This window comes from Chiloscyllium plagiosum, chromosome 2 (assembly GCF_004010195.1).
Source record: "Chiloscyllium plagiosum isolate BGI_BamShark_2017 chromosome 2, ASM401019v2, whole genome shotgun sequence".
In the NCBI taxonomy this organism is placed as follows: Eukaryota; Metazoa; Chordata; class Chondrichthyes; order Orectolobiformes; family Hemiscylliidae; genus Chiloscyllium; species Chiloscyllium plagiosum.
Window position 1 is genome coordinate 141956260 of NC_057711.1, and position 19211 is coordinate 141975470.

General features: G+C 39.9%; 1 protein-coding gene across 3 annotated transcripts in view; it reads left to right on the plus strand.

The window, feature by feature from the left end:
- mfhas1 (multifunctional ROCO family signaling regulator 1) overlaps positions 1-17909 on the plus strand; it is an 86765-nt gene extending 68856 nt beyond the window's left edge. The window contains exons 2-3 of one of the 3 annotated variants that reach the window (XR_006315986.1): positions 4198-4421; positions 12187-17909. Coding sequence is in view for 1 of the 3 variants with exons in the window: in XM_043719916.1 (XP_043575851.1) it covers positions 4198-4320; positions 12187-12191 (128 nt within the window). In the remaining 2 variants the exon portion in view is untranslated. Of the gene's footprint in view, positions 1-4197; positions 4422-12186 lie in introns of those variants that run through there. The other 2 variants (XM_043719916.1, XR_006315991.1) reach the window with 2 other exon arrangements.
- The last annotated feature ends 1302 nt before the right edge of the window (positions 17910-19211 follow it).

Here is a 19211-nt window from a genome sequence, read left to right on the forward strand (position 1 = left end):
TCTCCAGCACCCATGGTGTGTGTGTGTGCAGGTGTGAGACACAGTGAGAGACACAAAGTGCACCAATCTTTATTCAATTTCCACCACCAGGAAGATAGGAAAACACCCGGGTGGCCAGTGACAAACATTGCCCTTCACATCAAAGGGCAGTGCTGTGTGATCAAAACAGTGAAGGGGAGGGTAGGGACTAAATCAAAATAGAATTGGAGGGAGAAATGATGCACTCCACTCCCTGCGGCGCCCACCTCTCCCTGAACAACTCCAGGGTGTTGGTCAACACCGCGTGCTCCTTCTCCAAGGACACCCGGGCTCTAACATAACCGTGGAAGAGGGGCAGGCAACATCCTGTTTATATCTGTCAGCCAGAGCCGCCTGATTGGCCCAGTTTAACAACCACAATCAAGGATCTCCGTCAATGAGATCTACCTGGCCCTTGTTTCAATCACTACAGTATCCCAAACAAGATCTAGTGCTCATCATCATCACTAAAATAGATGATTTGTTTGATGGAATCTTACAGTGGAAGGTTTAGCTGCTGGATTCATTTAGTTGCTGTATTTAAAAACCTATCGCATAGGCCACAAACTGCTTTAGGCTGCCTGAGATTCAACACTTCTGTGTAAATGCAAGTACTTTCTTTCAAACTGTAAGAGCAGCATTTTGAGAAACCCTCGCACAGATTAAACAGTAGTCACCTTCACTGACTGAGCTACTTGATAGAAAAGGCAGCTTGCTGTTATAAGTGTTCTATAAGGATTTTCATGTAAACGGTATGTTTTATGTTCTACTGTTTTGACTATGAAAAGAACACCCCCCTCCCCCGCCAATCGTTATCTGATATGACTTTATCTGACTCCAGGTCCATACTCATACTGGTCACTTTAACACATCACTAGAAAACACTTGGGAGTGAAATGGAGTGGAAGTTTAAATTGTTTGTTCTCTTTTTCACCAGAGTTTGTACCTACCTAATGAAAAATAACCAATATAATCTTGCAGTTACAATGTGTTCAGGCCCTGTGTGAGAATTTTGGTAAGATTAGCATGTACAGACATACAGGCTAACTGTGGAGACAAGTTGGTAAAAAAAATAGTTTACAAAGTATTGGAATTCAGCATGAACTCCATTGGCCAATTGGCTGTCTTCTGTACTGTAATATTTCTTTGACTGCAAGATAAGTGGATGTAATTGTTGCTGAGTCTATTTGGTTTTAATTCCTTGTACAAAATTTCCTATTAACTATCTGGTATCTTGAGGGTTATCACTCAGTGATGTATCAACTTTTCTGTAGTTTGTTTGCCCTTCTGCAAATCATCAGATTTCATTTACTCATGGGCCTTTCAAAAGAATTCTTTTACTAAAGATTGCCTACATAACTATCTCAGACATCAAGTGTTAGTCTGCTATCTTGTTCTAATTTATGCAGTTGCTTTAAACACCAGAGTCTACATATATGCTGCTTTAATAATGAAAGATCAGGACTTCATTAAACCAAATCTTTATCATACTTCAAGTATAGTTGTTTGAGTACCTCATATTGTGCAATTTCAGCATGACTCTCACTTAATTCAATATTACTTTCAGTCTCTATATTTCATACCACTAATAATCAATAATCATGGAAACAGACCCTTCGATCTAACCAGTCTGTGCCAAATATAATCCCAAACTAAACTGGTCCCACTAGCCTGCTGCAGGCTCCATATCCCTCCAAACCTTTCCTATTCATGAACTTGTGTCTTTTAAATGTTGTAATTGTGCCCACATCCAGCATGCAAACCACTTTCTTGTCTTTTTTAAATGTCTCTCTTCTCACCTTCTATCAAAATGCATAAAATTTACAACAAAATAATAGCATACAATGAGCCACTGTGCTTAGTCCTCCACAGCCTTTTGTATTATAACCATGGTTAGATTGTGTTCTCAATACTTTAATTACCATAAATACGACCAACTAGGTGAACATATTCCATATAGTTCAGAAGAATCATCATATCTATTTGGAATCATTAACTGTGTTTTCTCTCCACAGATGCTGCAGACATGCTGAGTTTCTTCAGCATTTCCTGTTTATACTTTAAATTTCCAGCATGTCCAGAACTTTGCTTTTACGTTAACGTAGTTCAGATCACCATTGTGTGATTTTTAAACAGTCACCTTCCCCTTTTTCTAAGAAGATATCCTCCTCACCTTTGGTCTATTTACACGTGACCCAAGATCAGAAGAAAGTTGATTTAACTCATCGCATGTTAATCACATAGACCACTGTCGTACTCAGTGTGAACGCTCATCTCCATGCAGAGTAGGCCTGCATTAATAAGCTCACAAATATCTTCCATTTCACATTCACAGCCATCAAAGAATTCCCACCTTCACAATTAGCCCAGGTTAGGGTTTTATCTTGATGCCCAATATCACATCCAGTGCATTCTTCATTGCAATCGATTTGCTTCTCGGCCCTTTAAAGATACCAAGGATCAATATTAAACAAACAAAACATTGAGAGTTATGGGACCAATATATTACATCGTGATTGAATCAGACTCTTAGTAAGAAGGTTATTGCTGTTCAATTGCCCTTACATCTGTATCATTTCATTGACATTGAGTTGTTTGGAGAAACATTTGGTTCTAACCATTTAATTTGACAAAGTACTGTATTAAGATTTTGTTAGGCAAGATTACACTGAAATTTGATTGCAAATTTCTGCAATCTATCTAGAAAGGAGATCACTCTTCCTAATAAGTTAAGCTATGAAAAACATTTTATAATGAGCAAATGTCCAAATACTTAGGTAGATATCTCTTAAAACAAACAAACAAGTGGAACAATTTTACTTCTACAGTTCAAGGCGCTATCTGATTGGCCTTATCAGCAACCTTGTAAATAGTATCCAAGCCATTCATTTATTGTGGTATGGAGAGCATCAGAGCCATCCTGCAGGATAATGGTAACCCTGATTTGGATCAGCTCTCACTAGAGCTCACAAACTCATGTCTGTCTCTAAGGCTATCACCTTTAATCCTAAAAGTGCCAAGTTGGATTACCCTGGAAAGATTGGGTATTTTAAAAGTTTTGAGCAACCAGTGAAGCTAGCTATTTCATGTTACTACTGTGCAGTAGAAGCACAAGTAGTGTTCTGTCTCCAAAATGAGAAATTTGGTACAGTCAGTTCTTTTATAATGAAATAGTTGCATTCTTGTGCAACCTCACATTATAGAAAAATCATCCTTTAGAAACGGCGTCTCCAATTCGTCAATCACTTTATAACGAATTTGCATTGATGAAATGTGCATTGTAACAGAGAACGACCCTGTATAAGAATTTTAGTAACACCTATCTCAGGATGCCTGGTGAGTGATAGATTGAGCCTAATCCTTTGACTGTTTGCATCAGGCAAGGTACCGAATTGACCCAACCAGCCTGTACTTTCAGGACTTAAAATGCAGGTGAAATGTAATTCTACAATTGGACAATCAATACTGAATAATCCCAAGTGTGCAAAGAATTATCCTGAAAACTGTCCAGAGTTGTCAGTTGGGCTCACAATGTGGTATGCTTGTGCTGACTGGAAGCTACATATATTAATACACAGGCCTCTGTTCTTTGAAGATGAAAGAGCATGTAGCCACAATGTGCTTTTTTCAACTCAAGAAGATAGCTGTCAGCCATTCAATGGTGCATTTCTAACGAAAGTAATAACAATTTAAGATGCCCTCATCTGTAAATACCCCATAAGACAGCCATTTTTCTATTCCGCACCTATGAATCAACAGTTGCTTGTTTCAGTGGAGATATTTGTAACATTCATCAATGGTGGGACGCAAGAAAGACCGCTTCCTCTGAAATAATAGAAAGAAGAATTGAATAGGATGTATAATGGTCAACCAAAGTTAGATTTGCTCATAAAGTAGGAATCACAGTCCCAATTCAGAAGTTAATTTTTTGCTGTTTTGCAGAGTAATTGACAGTTTCCTTTCCCAAGCTGGCAATGAGAGAAGTTTAGTTAAGGACAAAATGTTGTCAATCTATAGATGCTCCAGGTACTGTTCCTGCTCATCTCACAGTTGGACTGGGGATTATTTATTAATTCTGCAAGTGAATACTCTGCAAATGTGAGTTGGAGTACAATCTAAAATGAAGAATTTTAACACTACTAGTGATTGAACCTCTTTTTCTCTTCCTTTTATCAACAGGGGAGCTACTGACCCAGTCCAGACCAGAAGGAGTAACTGAGATCATCTGTCCCAAAAATGGGAGTGAGCGAGTGGATGTGGCTTTGGTCTATCCTCCGACCCCCACTGTGATCAGTCCCTGCTGTAAGTGAGCAGTGGGCCATCGGGCTAGTCTTCAACAAAAACAAAACCTTTAAAATTCTGTTCAATTATTTGGCAGGCGACAAGGTTTTGGAAAGAATAAGGTAGGGTGTGTATGCTTAAAATAACAGTTTTGTACAGTGCTCTCCCATCACCCACAAAGATGCAATGTAACAGCCCCTCCCAACTAGAGGCTAAACTAGAAACAAAATGGATTTGTGTTTTTGTTTGAGTAGATCTTCCAATAACACAATCCAATGATTTGATTATTCAGATTCTAGCTACCAAACAAAATTCAAAACAAGCAAACTCAAGAAAAAGGATAACTAATAAAAGCTGGTCTGATAACTTGCAATGAAAGCATCACCAAAGCCAAGGTGGCATGTGGCTCAGTACTGGCCTCACAGCGCCAGGGACCTGGGTTCAATTCCAACTTTGTGAGACTGTATGGAGTTTGAAAATTCTCGCCATGTCTGTTTGGGTTTCCTGTGGCTGCTCCTGTTTCCTCCCACAATCCAAAGATGTGCAGGTTAGGTGGATTGGCCATGCTAAATTGCTCATTGTGTTCAGGGGTGTGCAGGTTAGAAATGCAGGGTGACATAGGTCTGGGAAGAGTGCTCTTCAGAAGGTCAGTGTGGACTTGTTGGGCCAAATGGCCTGTTTCCTCACTGTAGGGATTCTATTCAAAGCCCTCTTGCCATGTACAAACAAGCATTGGAATTTATTTTCCACTTCAAAGGGTTCATCTCAACTTGGAGCTGTCAATTAAGGTGTGGAATGGCAGGGATCGTACTGTAATAATGGAGGATTGTGTAATCCGTTGTGCAACACTAATCGTGTAATGACAGATGGAGTGAAGTAGCAAGCAATGATTTTTTTTAATGCTCCAGGCATTTTCTCCAATATTTAAAAGATAGAAATTTTATGCATCTTGACATTTTTGACAGTTCCAATTACCAGAACAGTCAAAGCATTTTTGCAATTTACTTACATATACTTAACTCTAATTTTAACAAATGCATAGGGCACCTTATGTCTCCCAAAGGTGTCCCAGGGCCATGTCCAAAGGGATATCCCATCTCTCTATAAAAGAGTGCCATGACTATTCCAAAGAATCTACAAAGATCAGCGCTGATCCTGTCTGGTCCAATTCGCACACATCACATTTCTCACACTATGATCACCAAAATCAGATGTAAAGGGAGGCAGTTGCTGCTTTATATGGACAGCAAAATGTACATGTATGAAGCACAACCTAACCTCTTCCCTGCCCTCACATAATGATAGATGCCATTTTCTTGGATGAACCTTCCAATTTTAGGCTTCACCCCTCATTTTTTCGGAAAATTCAATCCTCTGAGTGGATGTTGATGGGTTAAGTGCAAACATTTGGCAAATCAAACATAGTCTAAGAAAATGTGAAATGCAGAATATTATGCAAATGGAGAGAGTTTGTAGAATTTGGTACAAGTAGATCTTTTTGGCCTTTTAATTGAATCACACAAAGTTAGCATGCAGGTATAGCAAGGGAGGAGTAAGGCAAAGGAACTAATGGCCCTTATTGCAAGGTAAATGGGATACAAATGTTGGGAAATCTTGCTCCAGCTGTTCAGGGTACATGCACCTTGACTACTGTGCACAGTTTCAGTCTCCTTCCAAAAGGAAGGATAAACTTGCATAGGAAATGGTTGAGAGAATGTAACTAGGCTGATTCTTGGCTGAAGGGATTGCCTTATAAGGAAAGGTAGAAATATTTAATCAGTACTTAGTGGGATATGAAAGATTGAGAGGTGATTTTCTTGAGGTTGCAATTTCTTCTTGAGGTTTGAGAACACAGATGTTCATAGGGCATACTCAGAGGTTTATGGCACAGAACGAGGCCATTTGCCCCATTATGTCTGCATAAGATCTGACAACCCCAATACCATTTTCCAGCTTTTGGCCCAAAGTCCTGGGGGCTATGGAAACATAGGTGAATATCTGAAGGAAGCGTTGGCTAATGCCAAACAAGTATGGATAGGTGAGTCTTTTTGAGTTGGAAAGCTGTAACCAGCACTGTGCTACTAGGATCAATTCTGAGTTCTCAATTATTTACAGTCTTTAGATGAGGAGACTGAATGTAAGATTGCAACTGGTTGAAGGTGAATGGAACATTGTTGTATATTGTGAGGGAAATGGAATGTGACTAAGGAGGTTTTACTGCAGTTTTACAGGATGTTGGCAAGCCAACTTCTGGAGTATTTTGCACAGTTTCAGTCTCCTTATTTGAGAAGAATAGATGCTTTAAAAGCAGTTCAGTGAAGGTTCACTCAGATAATCCTTTCAGGAATAAGCTTACACAGAAAAGTTGAACCAGTCAAGCCGATCTCCATTGGAGTTTAGAAGAATAAATCAGTGGTGATTTTATTGAAATCTACAAATTTCTGAGAATGGGATACAATGGATACCAGGAGGACGCTTTGCTTGTGAGAGAGAGAATAACTAGGAACATAGGTTAAGAAAAACTGATCTCCCCTTTGAGACAATGATGAAGGGTTTTTTTTGAGGTTTGTTGATATTAATGATTACCTTCTGGGGAAATAGAAATCCTGAGATCCACAGCACAGAAAAAGCCCTTTGGTCCATTGCCTCCAGGTTGGAGACTGGGTCTTTAATATATTAATTGATGTGTTGGATAGATTTTGCAAAGATAAGGATGTTGAGATTTATAGAATACAAACAGGAAAATGGGATTGAGACCACGATCTGATTAAATGGTAGAGCAGGTGTGAAGGGCCAAATGGCCTATTCCTGTGTATTTAGGACTGTAGTTAGCTGCTACTGATATACTCCCCATTTGAAATGAAGTAACTAGGTAGATGTTTCATCATAGGATTCCCAGAATGCTATGAATTGTACACTGCAAATCAGTGATTTTTAGATTAGATTAGATTACTTACAGTGTGGAAACAGGCCCTTCGGCCCAACAAGTCCACACCGACCCGCCGAAGCGCAACCCACCCATACCCCTACATTTACCCCTTACCTTCTCTGGCGCTATGAGGCAGCAGTGCTAACCACTGTGCCACCGTGCCCTTAACATGGCCCTTACTTCTCTCAGTTTTAGGTTTGTTGGGTCCCTATTGCATTGTAAATGTTGAGGTTCAGTATAGAGCTGCCACAAACAGGCATTGCTACAGGGTTAAAGAGGCTGATTTTCCACATGCACTGACATCATGCTCAATGTAGGTTAGTTCATTGGGGAATTCTTTCTGGAATGCAGGAATGTTACTTTGTTTTATTTAACTGTTAGATGTTTAATTTGATTAGTTTTCATGTTGCGGATTTTGTATTAGAAGACTCTGAGGTGGGGCACGTCAGCTCCATTCAGTTGTATTCTGTGGTCATCTACTTCTTGGAGTATTTCAAGAGAGACCTTGAGAAGTTCTGTTAATGTGAGGAACGTTATCATCATTTCATCATATGGATAAAAAAATCATTTTGTTTTGCATGTGACTTTCTCTCTGATCTGTTCATTTATAGAGTAAACATACTTATCACCCTTGTGACTGATTCAATTACTTCGATCTTGCATCTGTGTACATACTGGGAGTGTCTGTGGACTTAAAGTTTGCTTTTCATCTGCCAGTTGTGCTTCTGACGCATAATATATCCAAATTGATGAAATTCCCTATGGTGTCATTATACACTGTACAAGCTGGCAAATATATCTTATCATAAACTCTGTGTGCAGAGTACACACTGAGCAACAATGTCAGGGCATGCAAGTTTCATATCTAGTGCTGCGTGTTGCCTTTTTTAAAGTTAATTCTCAAACCAAAATGGATCAAAACATATGAAAACCTAAAGAAAAAGTTATTGTTGCACCAGTTGGGTTTTTAAAGCTGGAACCTTTTCAGAATCCCTTAATCACAAAGATCAACGTAGCTGGGATCATGTACAGACATGGATTAATTAGCAAACAACCAGAAAATCAAGAGCAAGAATAATTGGGTCATTCTCATATTGACAAGCTGTGACTAGTGGGATACCGCAGGGGATGGTACTTGGGCCCATCTGTCCACAGTAAATAGCAATAATTTGAATATGGAGCCAAATAAAATAATTACCAAATAAAACCAGATATTGGTGAGGCCACTTTTAGTAGGGTTTCCTGCTATAGGAAGGATATTATTAAATTGGAGAAAGTTCAGAAAAGGTTTACCGGGGTGTTGCTAGGACTAGAGGATTTGAGTTATAAGGAAAGGCTGGATAGACTGGGACTTTTTTCACTGGAACGTAGAGGTGACCATTATAGAGGTTTATAAAATCATGAGGGGCATAGATAGCATGAATAGCAAAGGTCTTTTCCCTAGAATGGGCAAACTCAAAACTAAAGTCATAGAGATGTACAGCATGGAAACAGACCCTTCAATCCAACCCATCCATGCCAACCAGATATCCCAACCCAATCTAGTCCGACCTGCCAGCACCTGGCCCATATCCCTTCAAACCCTTCCTATTCACATACTCATCCAAATGCCTCTTAAATGTTGCAATTTTACCAGCCTCCACCACTTCCTCTGGCAGCTCATTCCACACATATACCACCCTCTGTGTGGAAAAAGGTGCCCTGTAGGTCTCTTTTATATCTTTCCCCTCTCACCTTAAACCTATGTCCTCTAGTTCTGGACTCCCTGACCCCAAGGAAAAGACTTTACCTATTTACCCTATCCATGCCCCTCATAATTTTGTAAACCTCTATAAAGTCACCCCTCAGCAAGAGGAGGAAGATTTACAAGGGACTTGTGGGGCAACTTCTTCACGCAGGAGATGGTTCGTATGTATAATGAACTGCCAGAGGAAATGGTGGATGCAGGTACTGTTACAACATTTAAGAGACATATACATGATAGGAAAGGTTTCAAGGGATAGGCCAAATGCAAGCAATTGGGACTAATTTAGTTTGGAAAACTTAGTTGGCATGGACTGAAGGATCTGTTTCCGTGCTGTATGACTTTATTATAATATTTCCAAATGCAGGGATGACGCCATACTAGCTGGGAATTTGTGCTGCGGAAGAAACAAAGTGGCTTCAAGAGGATTTGGACAGGAATAGTGGGAAAGAATGGCAGATGGAATATAATCTGAAAAGAATGTGAGGTTTTCCACATTAGTTGGAGGAACAGACTAATTAAGAGTATTTCTTAATTGGTAAGATGTTGTAAAGTGTAGATGTGTGTTGCCATCAGTAATTCACTGAAAGATAACATGCAAATGCAACAAGCTAATAGGTTTGTTAGCATTGATACTAGAGGAACGGTGAAGCCTTTCTTCAGTTGGATAGAACATTGCTGAAACTGCACCTGGAGTACTATATACAGTCATTGATAATGGTCAAAGTCAAGATTGATATTTTAAAAATCTGTCAGTGATGTAAAGGGTTATGGGAATAGTGTGGATGGGGGAAAAAGCATTGAAGTGTTTGATCAGCCATAATCATGAATCCTGGGGCTAAATGATCTACTCCTGTTCCAGTGACTCAATCTCCAATGCATTGTCCCTTCGAAGGTTATAACTAAATCGTTTAGCTAAAATTAATAAATGCCACACTGAGCTGATAGTATAATCAGGAATACCTTGCAGTTCATCCCAGACCAGAAAGGCTGCAGCTTTATTCACAGCAGGGCTGCCCAACAATTTTGCCTTCATGAATCCAACAGGTTTGTGTACTTGTTCACATGATATGGACATCACTGGCTAGGCCAGCAGTTATTGCCCATCTCCACTTGCTCTTGAAAAGGTATTGGGGACGGCTTTCTGAAGCTTTTGCAGTTTATCTGGGATAGTAACACCTATAATGCTGTCAGGGAGAGAGTTCCAGCATTTTGATCCAAAGACCGTGAAGGGACAATGATCTATTTCAAAGTAATGATGGTGTGTGGTTTAGAGTAGGAATTGCAGGTGATGGTGCCCCTGTGCATCTACTGCCCTTGTCCTTCCAGGAGGTAGAGGTTGCAAATTTGGAAGGTGCTGTTCATACAATCCTTGATGAGCTGGTGCAATACATGTTGTAGATGGTGCACACTGCTGCCACTGGTGAAGAGAGTGAATTATGAAGCCATTTGAGGAATTATCAGTCAAGTATGCCACTTTGTCCTGGATGGGATTGAGCATCTTGAATGTTTTTGGAGCTGCAGCCATCGAGGCAAGTGGGCTGTATTCCATCACACTCCTGAACTTATGCGTTTTAAATGATGGACAGGCTTTGTGGGAGTCAGGAGGTGAGTTACTCATCGAAAATATTTTGGCTACAACAGCAGGTCAGAGTGAGTTCCAGATTTCCACCACCCACCAGGTCAAAAGGTTCTTGTAAGTTGAGCCTACATGGCTAGTCCAGGTCCGATTCTGGTCAGTGATACTTCAGGATATTGACGGTGGACGATTCAATGTTGGCAATGATGTTGAATGTCATGGGGACATTGATAAATTCTGGCTTGTTGGAAATTCTTGTTGCCTGGTGGTTGTATTTTTAAAATAAACAACAAAGGGGAAAGGTGAAGCATACTGAAATAATAACTAATTTTACAAAGAGCCAGCACCCCTCCCAATATTTAGCTATCAACCAACAACGCTGAAAGAATTTCAATCCATATTATATAGAAGAGAGGATTTGGTCCATTGGATTTGTGTCAGCCCTTTGAAAGAGCTATCTAATTTGTTCCCTGCATATGCTTTTTCCTTTTCAAGGTTACTTTGTTTTTCCTCATTGCTGTGTGTGGGTTATCTGTCACTCCCTCAATAACAATGGTGACTGTCTGTGAAGTTAGTTATGGTGCAGCAGGTGCCAAGTAATTACAAGTTCTTTTTGCACTCATTTTCAAGGTTGTGAAGTCTCACTGAGTTAGAGCCATTGAGATCTACAGCATAGAGAAAAAGGCCATTTAACCCCTTACATCTGTGTTGGTTAAAAACAACCAACTGACTAATTCTAATCCCATTTTCCAGCAGTTGGTCCATAGCCTCATACACCACAGCATTGCAAGTTTGTGCCTAAATGTTTTTTAAATATCAAGAGTTTCTATCTCTATCACCTTTATGGGTAGTGAGTTCCAGATTTCCATCACCCACCAGTTCAAAACGTTCTTGTAAGTTGAATTAGGTCGGTAGATGCTCCAGGCTCTTACAGCTCTGTATCAGGAACCTCCTGCAGTGGAGAAAGGGTTTATACTTGACCTGAAATTCTTTAGACTTCCAGTCAAGAGGATGTATTCTAGTGAGAGCAGCCGCTCGTCAGTTTACCGTAAACTCTCTTTTATAGGTGCTGAAGCCTTCTGTCTTTTAATGGCTGCTGTAGAAACTGGGTGGGATGAATGAGTTTTAACTGGACAGACATGTAGATTATGGTAACTGTGTTTTGTAGAGTTCACTTCATAAAATCAGGTTTAATGTTAGTGAGAAGTGGTCAGGATATGTTTAAAGTTTCATATTATGTTGAAGTTGAGGTCTGAACCACCATTTCAGCATGACTTCCTTCTCTACTCTTGGTTTGAATAAATCTGAGGAAGTAATGATCAAATGGTACCAATTTTCTGACTGACATGGCTACTTTTTGCTCACGGAACCAATGAGAATGAGGGAGCTGTTTGTGGCTAGGGCAGAGGATTGGCCGTCTGGATAGAATAGCCAAAAACTTTGAAACCCTAACAAAACACAATTAAGAGGAGAGTTTAGGATCTTTCTGCATAGATGGACAAAAGTGGCCTTTTCCAAAATTACCTAATATTCTCAGGTTGAAAATTACTTTGTGCCAATGCTATGTTTGTGCTGATAAGGACTGCTTACTGATAAAACTTTTTCATTTTCATTTTCTTTCTGTTCTCTTAACAGGTTGACACTGAGCTGAAGTTTTCGCGACCAGTTGTGGATTGTTTATTTGGATATGTGGAAGGAAATGGCTAACTTGCAGGTGCTCTTCAACAATGGATTTGCAGCAGTTCCATGATGGGCCCACGACATTGGAGATGTTGTACATGAATGAATTAATAATTGTCTGTGCACAGCATAGAAAGAGGCTCTCCTGTCCACTGCAAGTTGTCCTTCCATGGATTTCATTATTTGAAAGCAAGCTGACCTGATACACCCATTCTTCCAACAAATAGCGCAGACACAGTGTTCCACAACTTATTTTTTGGAATAGGTGGCTCTTCAGGGATTTTCTTTTGCAGTGTTTTACTAAAGCCATACTTTCAGTGTTGTCTGTTGGAATAAAATGCCAAATGCAACTGTTCTGTCCTCGAGCCTGAGGCATAGATGGTCTAGAGCATATTAGCACTAATTTTGATTTTTGAACCTAATGAAAGATTTAATTTTAAAGCTTTCAAGGAACTGTTTGTGCAATACTCAGTGTGATAAAATAATCATACTCGCATTGTGTTATCTGCATTGTCCTCCTTGTTAATAGTTGAGCAAGGTCCCAGTTGTTCCTGATCTGATTCATCATACTTTCCACTACACGGAGGAATGGGTTAAAGCTGCAAGGTCCCATTGTTTCCATTTATTTGTTCAGGATTATTAGTTAAAGTGGAATCCTGGTAAACAAGTAGCATTTGGAAGATGCGTTTTCTTGACAAAATAATGTTTTAATCGACACACAACACCTGCATTATTATTTCATCCTATCTGTACCCTGTTGAAGTATGTTTTCCCTTCTCTCTGGGAGCCTCCTCATCCCTGGGTTGCTACATTGTAAATTCAAGTCCTACTCTAGACCTTGAACTAATAATCTAGCTGACACTTCAGTATAGCGCCAAGGGAGTATCATATTCTAAAATGTTTTTGTCTTTTAGTATTGAGAAAAATCCAAAAACATTATTTGGAGAAGTGTAGGGGAGTTATCCTGTTGTTTTGGGCAACATTCATCCCTTAACGAATATCACCAAAGAAAAACTTCGCCTGTTATTGTTTTGATTGCTGTTTGTGGGATCTTGCTGTATGAGAACAATTTTGTACAAAATAGTCACTGCATTTCAGAAAGTATTCAATGGAATGAGAACCATTTGGGGACATTCTGAGAGCATGATAAGGCAGTTTATTAGGACAAGTACTTTCTGCTGCAAAGGGCTTTTCAAAGTTATGCACCTACAAATCATTTTTGTTAAATTAACACATCTGAAGAGAAGAAGTAAAATCAGTGCAGCTTACAAATATTTTATTTTTATGTTGCTAATAAAATGACTATTGCAATGGAACTGAAACATTTGCACATCAAGTCACCTTGGATAAATGACACTTATTAAAAGGATCAGTGGAAACTTTTCTGTTTCAGTTTTATGATCGCTGCTACACAGGCACAGAATGATGTACAACAATTGAATGAAGTTCATAAGTTTGCTGGTGCTGTAGAAAGTTGTTTTGATAAACATTGTTCTAAATATTTATTCCAGGATATAATGAGACTGTCAAAGCTATATTTGTTATCCATCCCTTGTTACCCTAAAGTATCACTTTTACAACTAAAGTGTATGTAAGGCCACTTAACAGATCGTTGTAGTGTATCTTATATAGACAGATAAAGTAACATTAGTGAACTGGTTGTGATTTTACAATATAACAGAAGGTCATCCTATTGTCCTCTGATGCCATCCTTTGAATCATGGATGTATTAAGTTGAATTCCAACCCCCCACCCCAAAGACCTTGTGACCAAGAGCTAATGAATGAACAGTCAAAGGATCACACAGTGACATATTCTACTCTGAAAGTTTCACTTGGGAGTTTTGATATCAATTGGAGTCCTGGGAGAAACTTATACAGGATTGCTGTACCTGCTGCAATCAATTGAAAGTGGAATGGCCTCCTTTGAAAAATGCATATCAGATTCACAGGGAAAAGACAATGATGGCAAATTCTGGTCAACAGTGGTCTCCTGTGCTATTTGAAGCAGAAGCTTCCAGACACACATCGGTCTCAGCAGTGACCCCATGAAGTAGTTTCCTACCAGCTCTGGGAAATGAACATGGTCATCTTCGTCTCAAAGAAGAAAGGCAGATATTTGAATTTGTTTACTTTATCTTAGACTCACCTATACTCAGCATCAATATCTCTCTGCGGTAGAGAATTCTGAAAACCCTTCATCTCCTCTCAGTTTTAGATGGCCATTCCCTAACTCAGAGACTGAGCCGGAATGCTAAACTCCCCAGGAGAATCACTGTTGAACCTTAATGCGCACACTTTCTAGGGAAAATCTGCCCTTTCTTGGGTAAGGAAACCAAACTGTACACAGTATTCCAAATGTGGCTGTAGCAAGGCTCCCAAAAAAAAACAATTTCTTTCTTGTACTCCAATTAGATGATAGGTTAGCATACCATTTGCTTTCTTAGTTTTCTGTATTTAAGATGTACATGAATCTATATGATTCATGAATGAGAACACCCAGGTCCTTGTGAATGCCAACATTTCTCTGACACTCTCCACTTAAAATGTTCTGCTTTTCTATTTTCTGCCAGTGTGGATACCTTCACATTATACTCTATCTGCCAAGTTCTTGCACATCCTTAATTTAAATCTCTTTGCAGTCCCTCTGTATCCTTTGCACAGCTTATTTTCTTATTACTATATTTCTTCAAACTCTGTTATGATATACTTTCTCCCCTTGTTTATATCATTGATCTAAATTGAACATTGCTGAAGCCTAAGCACTGACCGCGCCCCCCTCCCCCCCAATCAAGCCTATTTGTTACATCATCATAAATTCTTAACAGAGCTGTGAACCCCTACTCCCCTTTCAGCAATTAATATTGCCTGTATTTAATCAGGGTATGGTTTTTAAATTGCTCTTATAACCGATTTTAGCATTTTCCCTACTGCTGAGGTCAAGCTAAGTAGCTTGTAATTCCCTGTGTTTTCTTTCTTGAACAGCTAGGTTATCTTCTAAACCCTAAAACATAGGGAATTCTGGAAGATCAAACCAATGCATCTACTATCTCTAGCTACTTCTCTTAAAATTCCATGGTATTATTAATCAGGTCAAAGAGATTTGTTTGCTTTTACTCATTAATTTCTTCCGCACTATTTCTTCACCAATATGTTCTTCACTTACATTCGAATCTTGGATTCCCTTACCTTGGATGCTTTTTGTGCTCTATATCGTATTAGGGGAAAAAAAACAAGGTTTTGCTACAGTTTTACAGGGCTCTGATGAGACCATAGTTAGTCCTGTGCATACATTTGGTCTCCTTGCTTGATAGTGCAGTAGCTTACATTTAATTTTAACAGCATGGAAAAAAGCTCTAGGCCTATCATGTCTCCACCGGTCAATCTATCTGTTCAAATTCAGTGTTCAAGCACTTTGCCCGTAGCCTTATATGATGTAGCATTTCAAGTGCTTGTTCAAATATCTTGAGTTTCTATCTCTACCACACTTTTAAAGCAGTAAGTTCCAGATACCCACCACCCTCTGCCAAAAAAAACTTTTTTCCTCAAATCTCTGAACCTCTTACTCCTCACATTTAACTGTGCCCACTGATTATTGACTCCTCTACTAATGGAAATAGGATTGATGGGGAGAAATGAAGAAACTATCTATGGTTCTCATAACTTTGTATGATTTAATCAGGTTCTGTTCTCGATGTTCTCTGCTCTAAGGAAAAAAAACCCAGTCTTACCTGGTCTCTCTCCATAGCTGAATCACTCTGACCCAGGTAACGTTGTGGTGAATCTCCTCTGCACCCTCTCTAGTGTCATCACATCCTTCCAATAGTGTCGTTTAATTGAGCATTCTTCAAGTGAGAAGGTTGACTTTTCATGAAGTGGACAGCATTATCAGCAAATCTTCATGAATGCATGGTGGGTATTACAAAACATGGTTGTGTATTCCCAACAAGGACCTCATTCCGTCCCCATTGAATAATAACTCTACGAGTTAGCGCTTACCTCTCTCTAACACGATCAGGGCTGACAGTAAACTGTTTCATGTGCAATTGTTTTCATATTCACCCTGTGGGTTTTTAAAAATTCAACCTCAGGATGAGACTCTCATTGACAGGGCCAACAATTTACTGTCCTTCCCAAAAATTGTTCTCTGCAAGTGTTGTGGCTGCTTCTTTGAATCCTCAGCAGATACTTGACGCAACTGAGCTGCTGACTTGACAGACCACTTTCAAGAACAGTTAAGAGGTTGTCAAATTGCTGAAGGACTGTGATAGGGTGAGGTGCCGTATGTACATCAGACCAGCGAAGGGCAGCAGGTTTCTTTGACAAAACACATCAGTGAGTCTGCCAAGAGCCAGTGGTGAATCCATCAGATATTTAATCCAGGCCCTAATGTTTTTAGTCCAAGCTCTTGGAGAACACCCTTGGCTGTATTGAGATTGACATCTTCCCCCACATTGTGATGCTCCATTTCTTTTAGTGAAGGATCATTTTGCCATTTGTCCACCAGACATGTTCTACATTAAACATGTGGCTGGTGAGAGCCCTTCTGCATGACAATTGGAAGCAACTTCTTATTCCCGATGTTTCCTGTTTATTTTGATGCTGACCATTCAGTCCTATTAATATTTGATGGATTCTGGACTTTCACCTCCTTACAGATGCTGCCTTGCCTGATGAAAATCTTCTGTTTTTATTTTAATGATTTCTGTTCTTTTCCAGCTAATGCAAACAGCAGTTAACCAAATTAGAGAATCTTACAGCACAGAAAGAAGTTCAGCCTGTCATCCCTCTGGCAGCTGTTTGAAAGAGTTATTTAATTAGTCCCTCCATGGTCCTGTAAATGTTTACTTTTTGGGTGGCCTTTTAATTGTGTGTACAGAGTTACAATAAGTCCATTAGTGTTGGTGAATTTAGCACTAGCTCTTAACCTTTATCTATTTGAAATTGAGTGATACAAAGACCAAGCACCAACTTGTTAACCCTGCACCAGCAGTGTTTTTGACCTGGAGCAAGTAACTCTCCTTAAATTTTTAAAGTATAATCCTAATGAGAAGAAAAACATTTTGATACGGAACTCCAAATGGGGAGCAGGGGCAACCCTGCTTCATGGAAAAGTATTTTCCAAATAAAGGTGGTGGCCCAACCCCAGGAGCTGCCAGCCCAATCAAAGCTTGAACTCCCTCAGCAGTGCCACCAGCAGCAGTGGCCAGTGCTGATGCTGCAGCTGCAGTCGAGGGTGCGTCAGTGGCTTGTGTCCTCTTAAAGGAATAAGCTATAGGGGAATGACAAGGATCAAAATGCATGCCCTGCTGGGACATTGCCCTTAATTGGCTACTTAATTGTTTCAGTTGGATTCCTGCTGACCAGGTGATCTGCTAATTGCCATACAGTTGGGAAAATAACACAGCAGTGGGAAGATATTGAGTGTTTCCCCAACCCCCATAACACCCATCTATACCATTAGTCTAGCCTTCCTACCTGCCAATACTGTTTAATTTTCATTAGCCACACAATCTGATCATGTCACACAATCTTCGGGTGGAGACAGGGTGTTCCACATTAGCTTTCATCAGGAATAAATGTTTTCTGTACAGCTGCCTGTGAGTCCTTTATAATTATGCCTGACTAGTACTGTAGTTGTATTAATTGTTATCATGCAATAAACTCTTGTTAAAGAAAGCAACTGTCTCTGTAAAGACTTGACAATAGTGTCTCCTCTGCCTCTGATCATCATACAAGCCCTCGATGGTGTATAGATGAAGGAGGGTTGATGACAGTGAACCACCTCAGAAACCCTCTGTGCCACACATTGTCTGAGCTGGCAGATAGCACGAGGTGCTGGCAGTGACACAGTCAATTCCACAAGGATTGGTAAAACTTCTGGCCAGTGGAATGATCCAGAAACTGTTTAAAGTGACCATAATCAGTCAAACCAAACAGTGAGAATGAGTAAAATCTCAAACCTGTTTGATGGGGAAATAATCCATGGGTTCAGACCACTCAAATGTCAAAGAACTTGTCATTTGTTCTGACTCATCACATTTGTCCTTGAGAATGGAGAGGCGTTGAATAGCAGTAGAACATTCTGTTAAAATGTACACATTATATTGTTAATGATGATGTTATTATTGAAGTCAAGCTTTAGTTAAAAGTTGAACTTAGTTAAACATGCCTTAAAACAAAGTTGGGAATTCTGGAGAAACTCAGCAGGTCTGGCAGCATCTATGGAGGGAGAGAGTGAATGTTTCATGTCCAATATGATTCCTTCAGTTCCAAAAGAAGTGTCATTGGACTTGAAACTTTAACTCTGTTTCTTTCCCCGTAGATACTGCCAGATCTGCTTACATTTTGTTTCTTTTTTCAGATATCCACCATCCTCACTTTATTTTTTATTTCTCAGGGTTGTCTTGATTGTTCTGGGTTTGGGAATAACTAGTTCCAAAATTGCCAAATTGCTCAAGGGAGTTTCTAAACTTGGTGCAAATATTAAATTCTTGTTTGTAGGATTTTGAGATCCATGAAACAAAGGGCATTGACAAACGGCTGGTATTGAATGTCCGGACTTGTCCGACCTGCCCAGCTCCTTTTCCACCTATCCACTCCACCCTCTCCTCCCTGACCTATCACCTTCATCTCCTCCCCCACTGACCTATTGTACTCTAGGTAAAAACAATGACTGTAGATGCTGGAAACCAGATTCTGGATTAGTGGTGCTGGAAGAGCACAGCAATTCAGGCAGCATCCGAGGACAGGCAAAATCGACGTTTCGGGCAAAAGCCCTTCATCAGGAATAAAGGCAGAGAGCCTGAAACATGGAGAGATAAGCTAGAGGAGGGTGGGAGTGGGGATAGAGTAGCATAGAGCACAATAAGTCAGTGGGGGAGGAGATGAAGGTGATAGGTCAGGGAAGAGAGGGTGGAGTGGATAGGTGGAAAAGAAGCTGGGCAGGTCGGACAAGTCCGGACAAGTCAAGGGGACAGT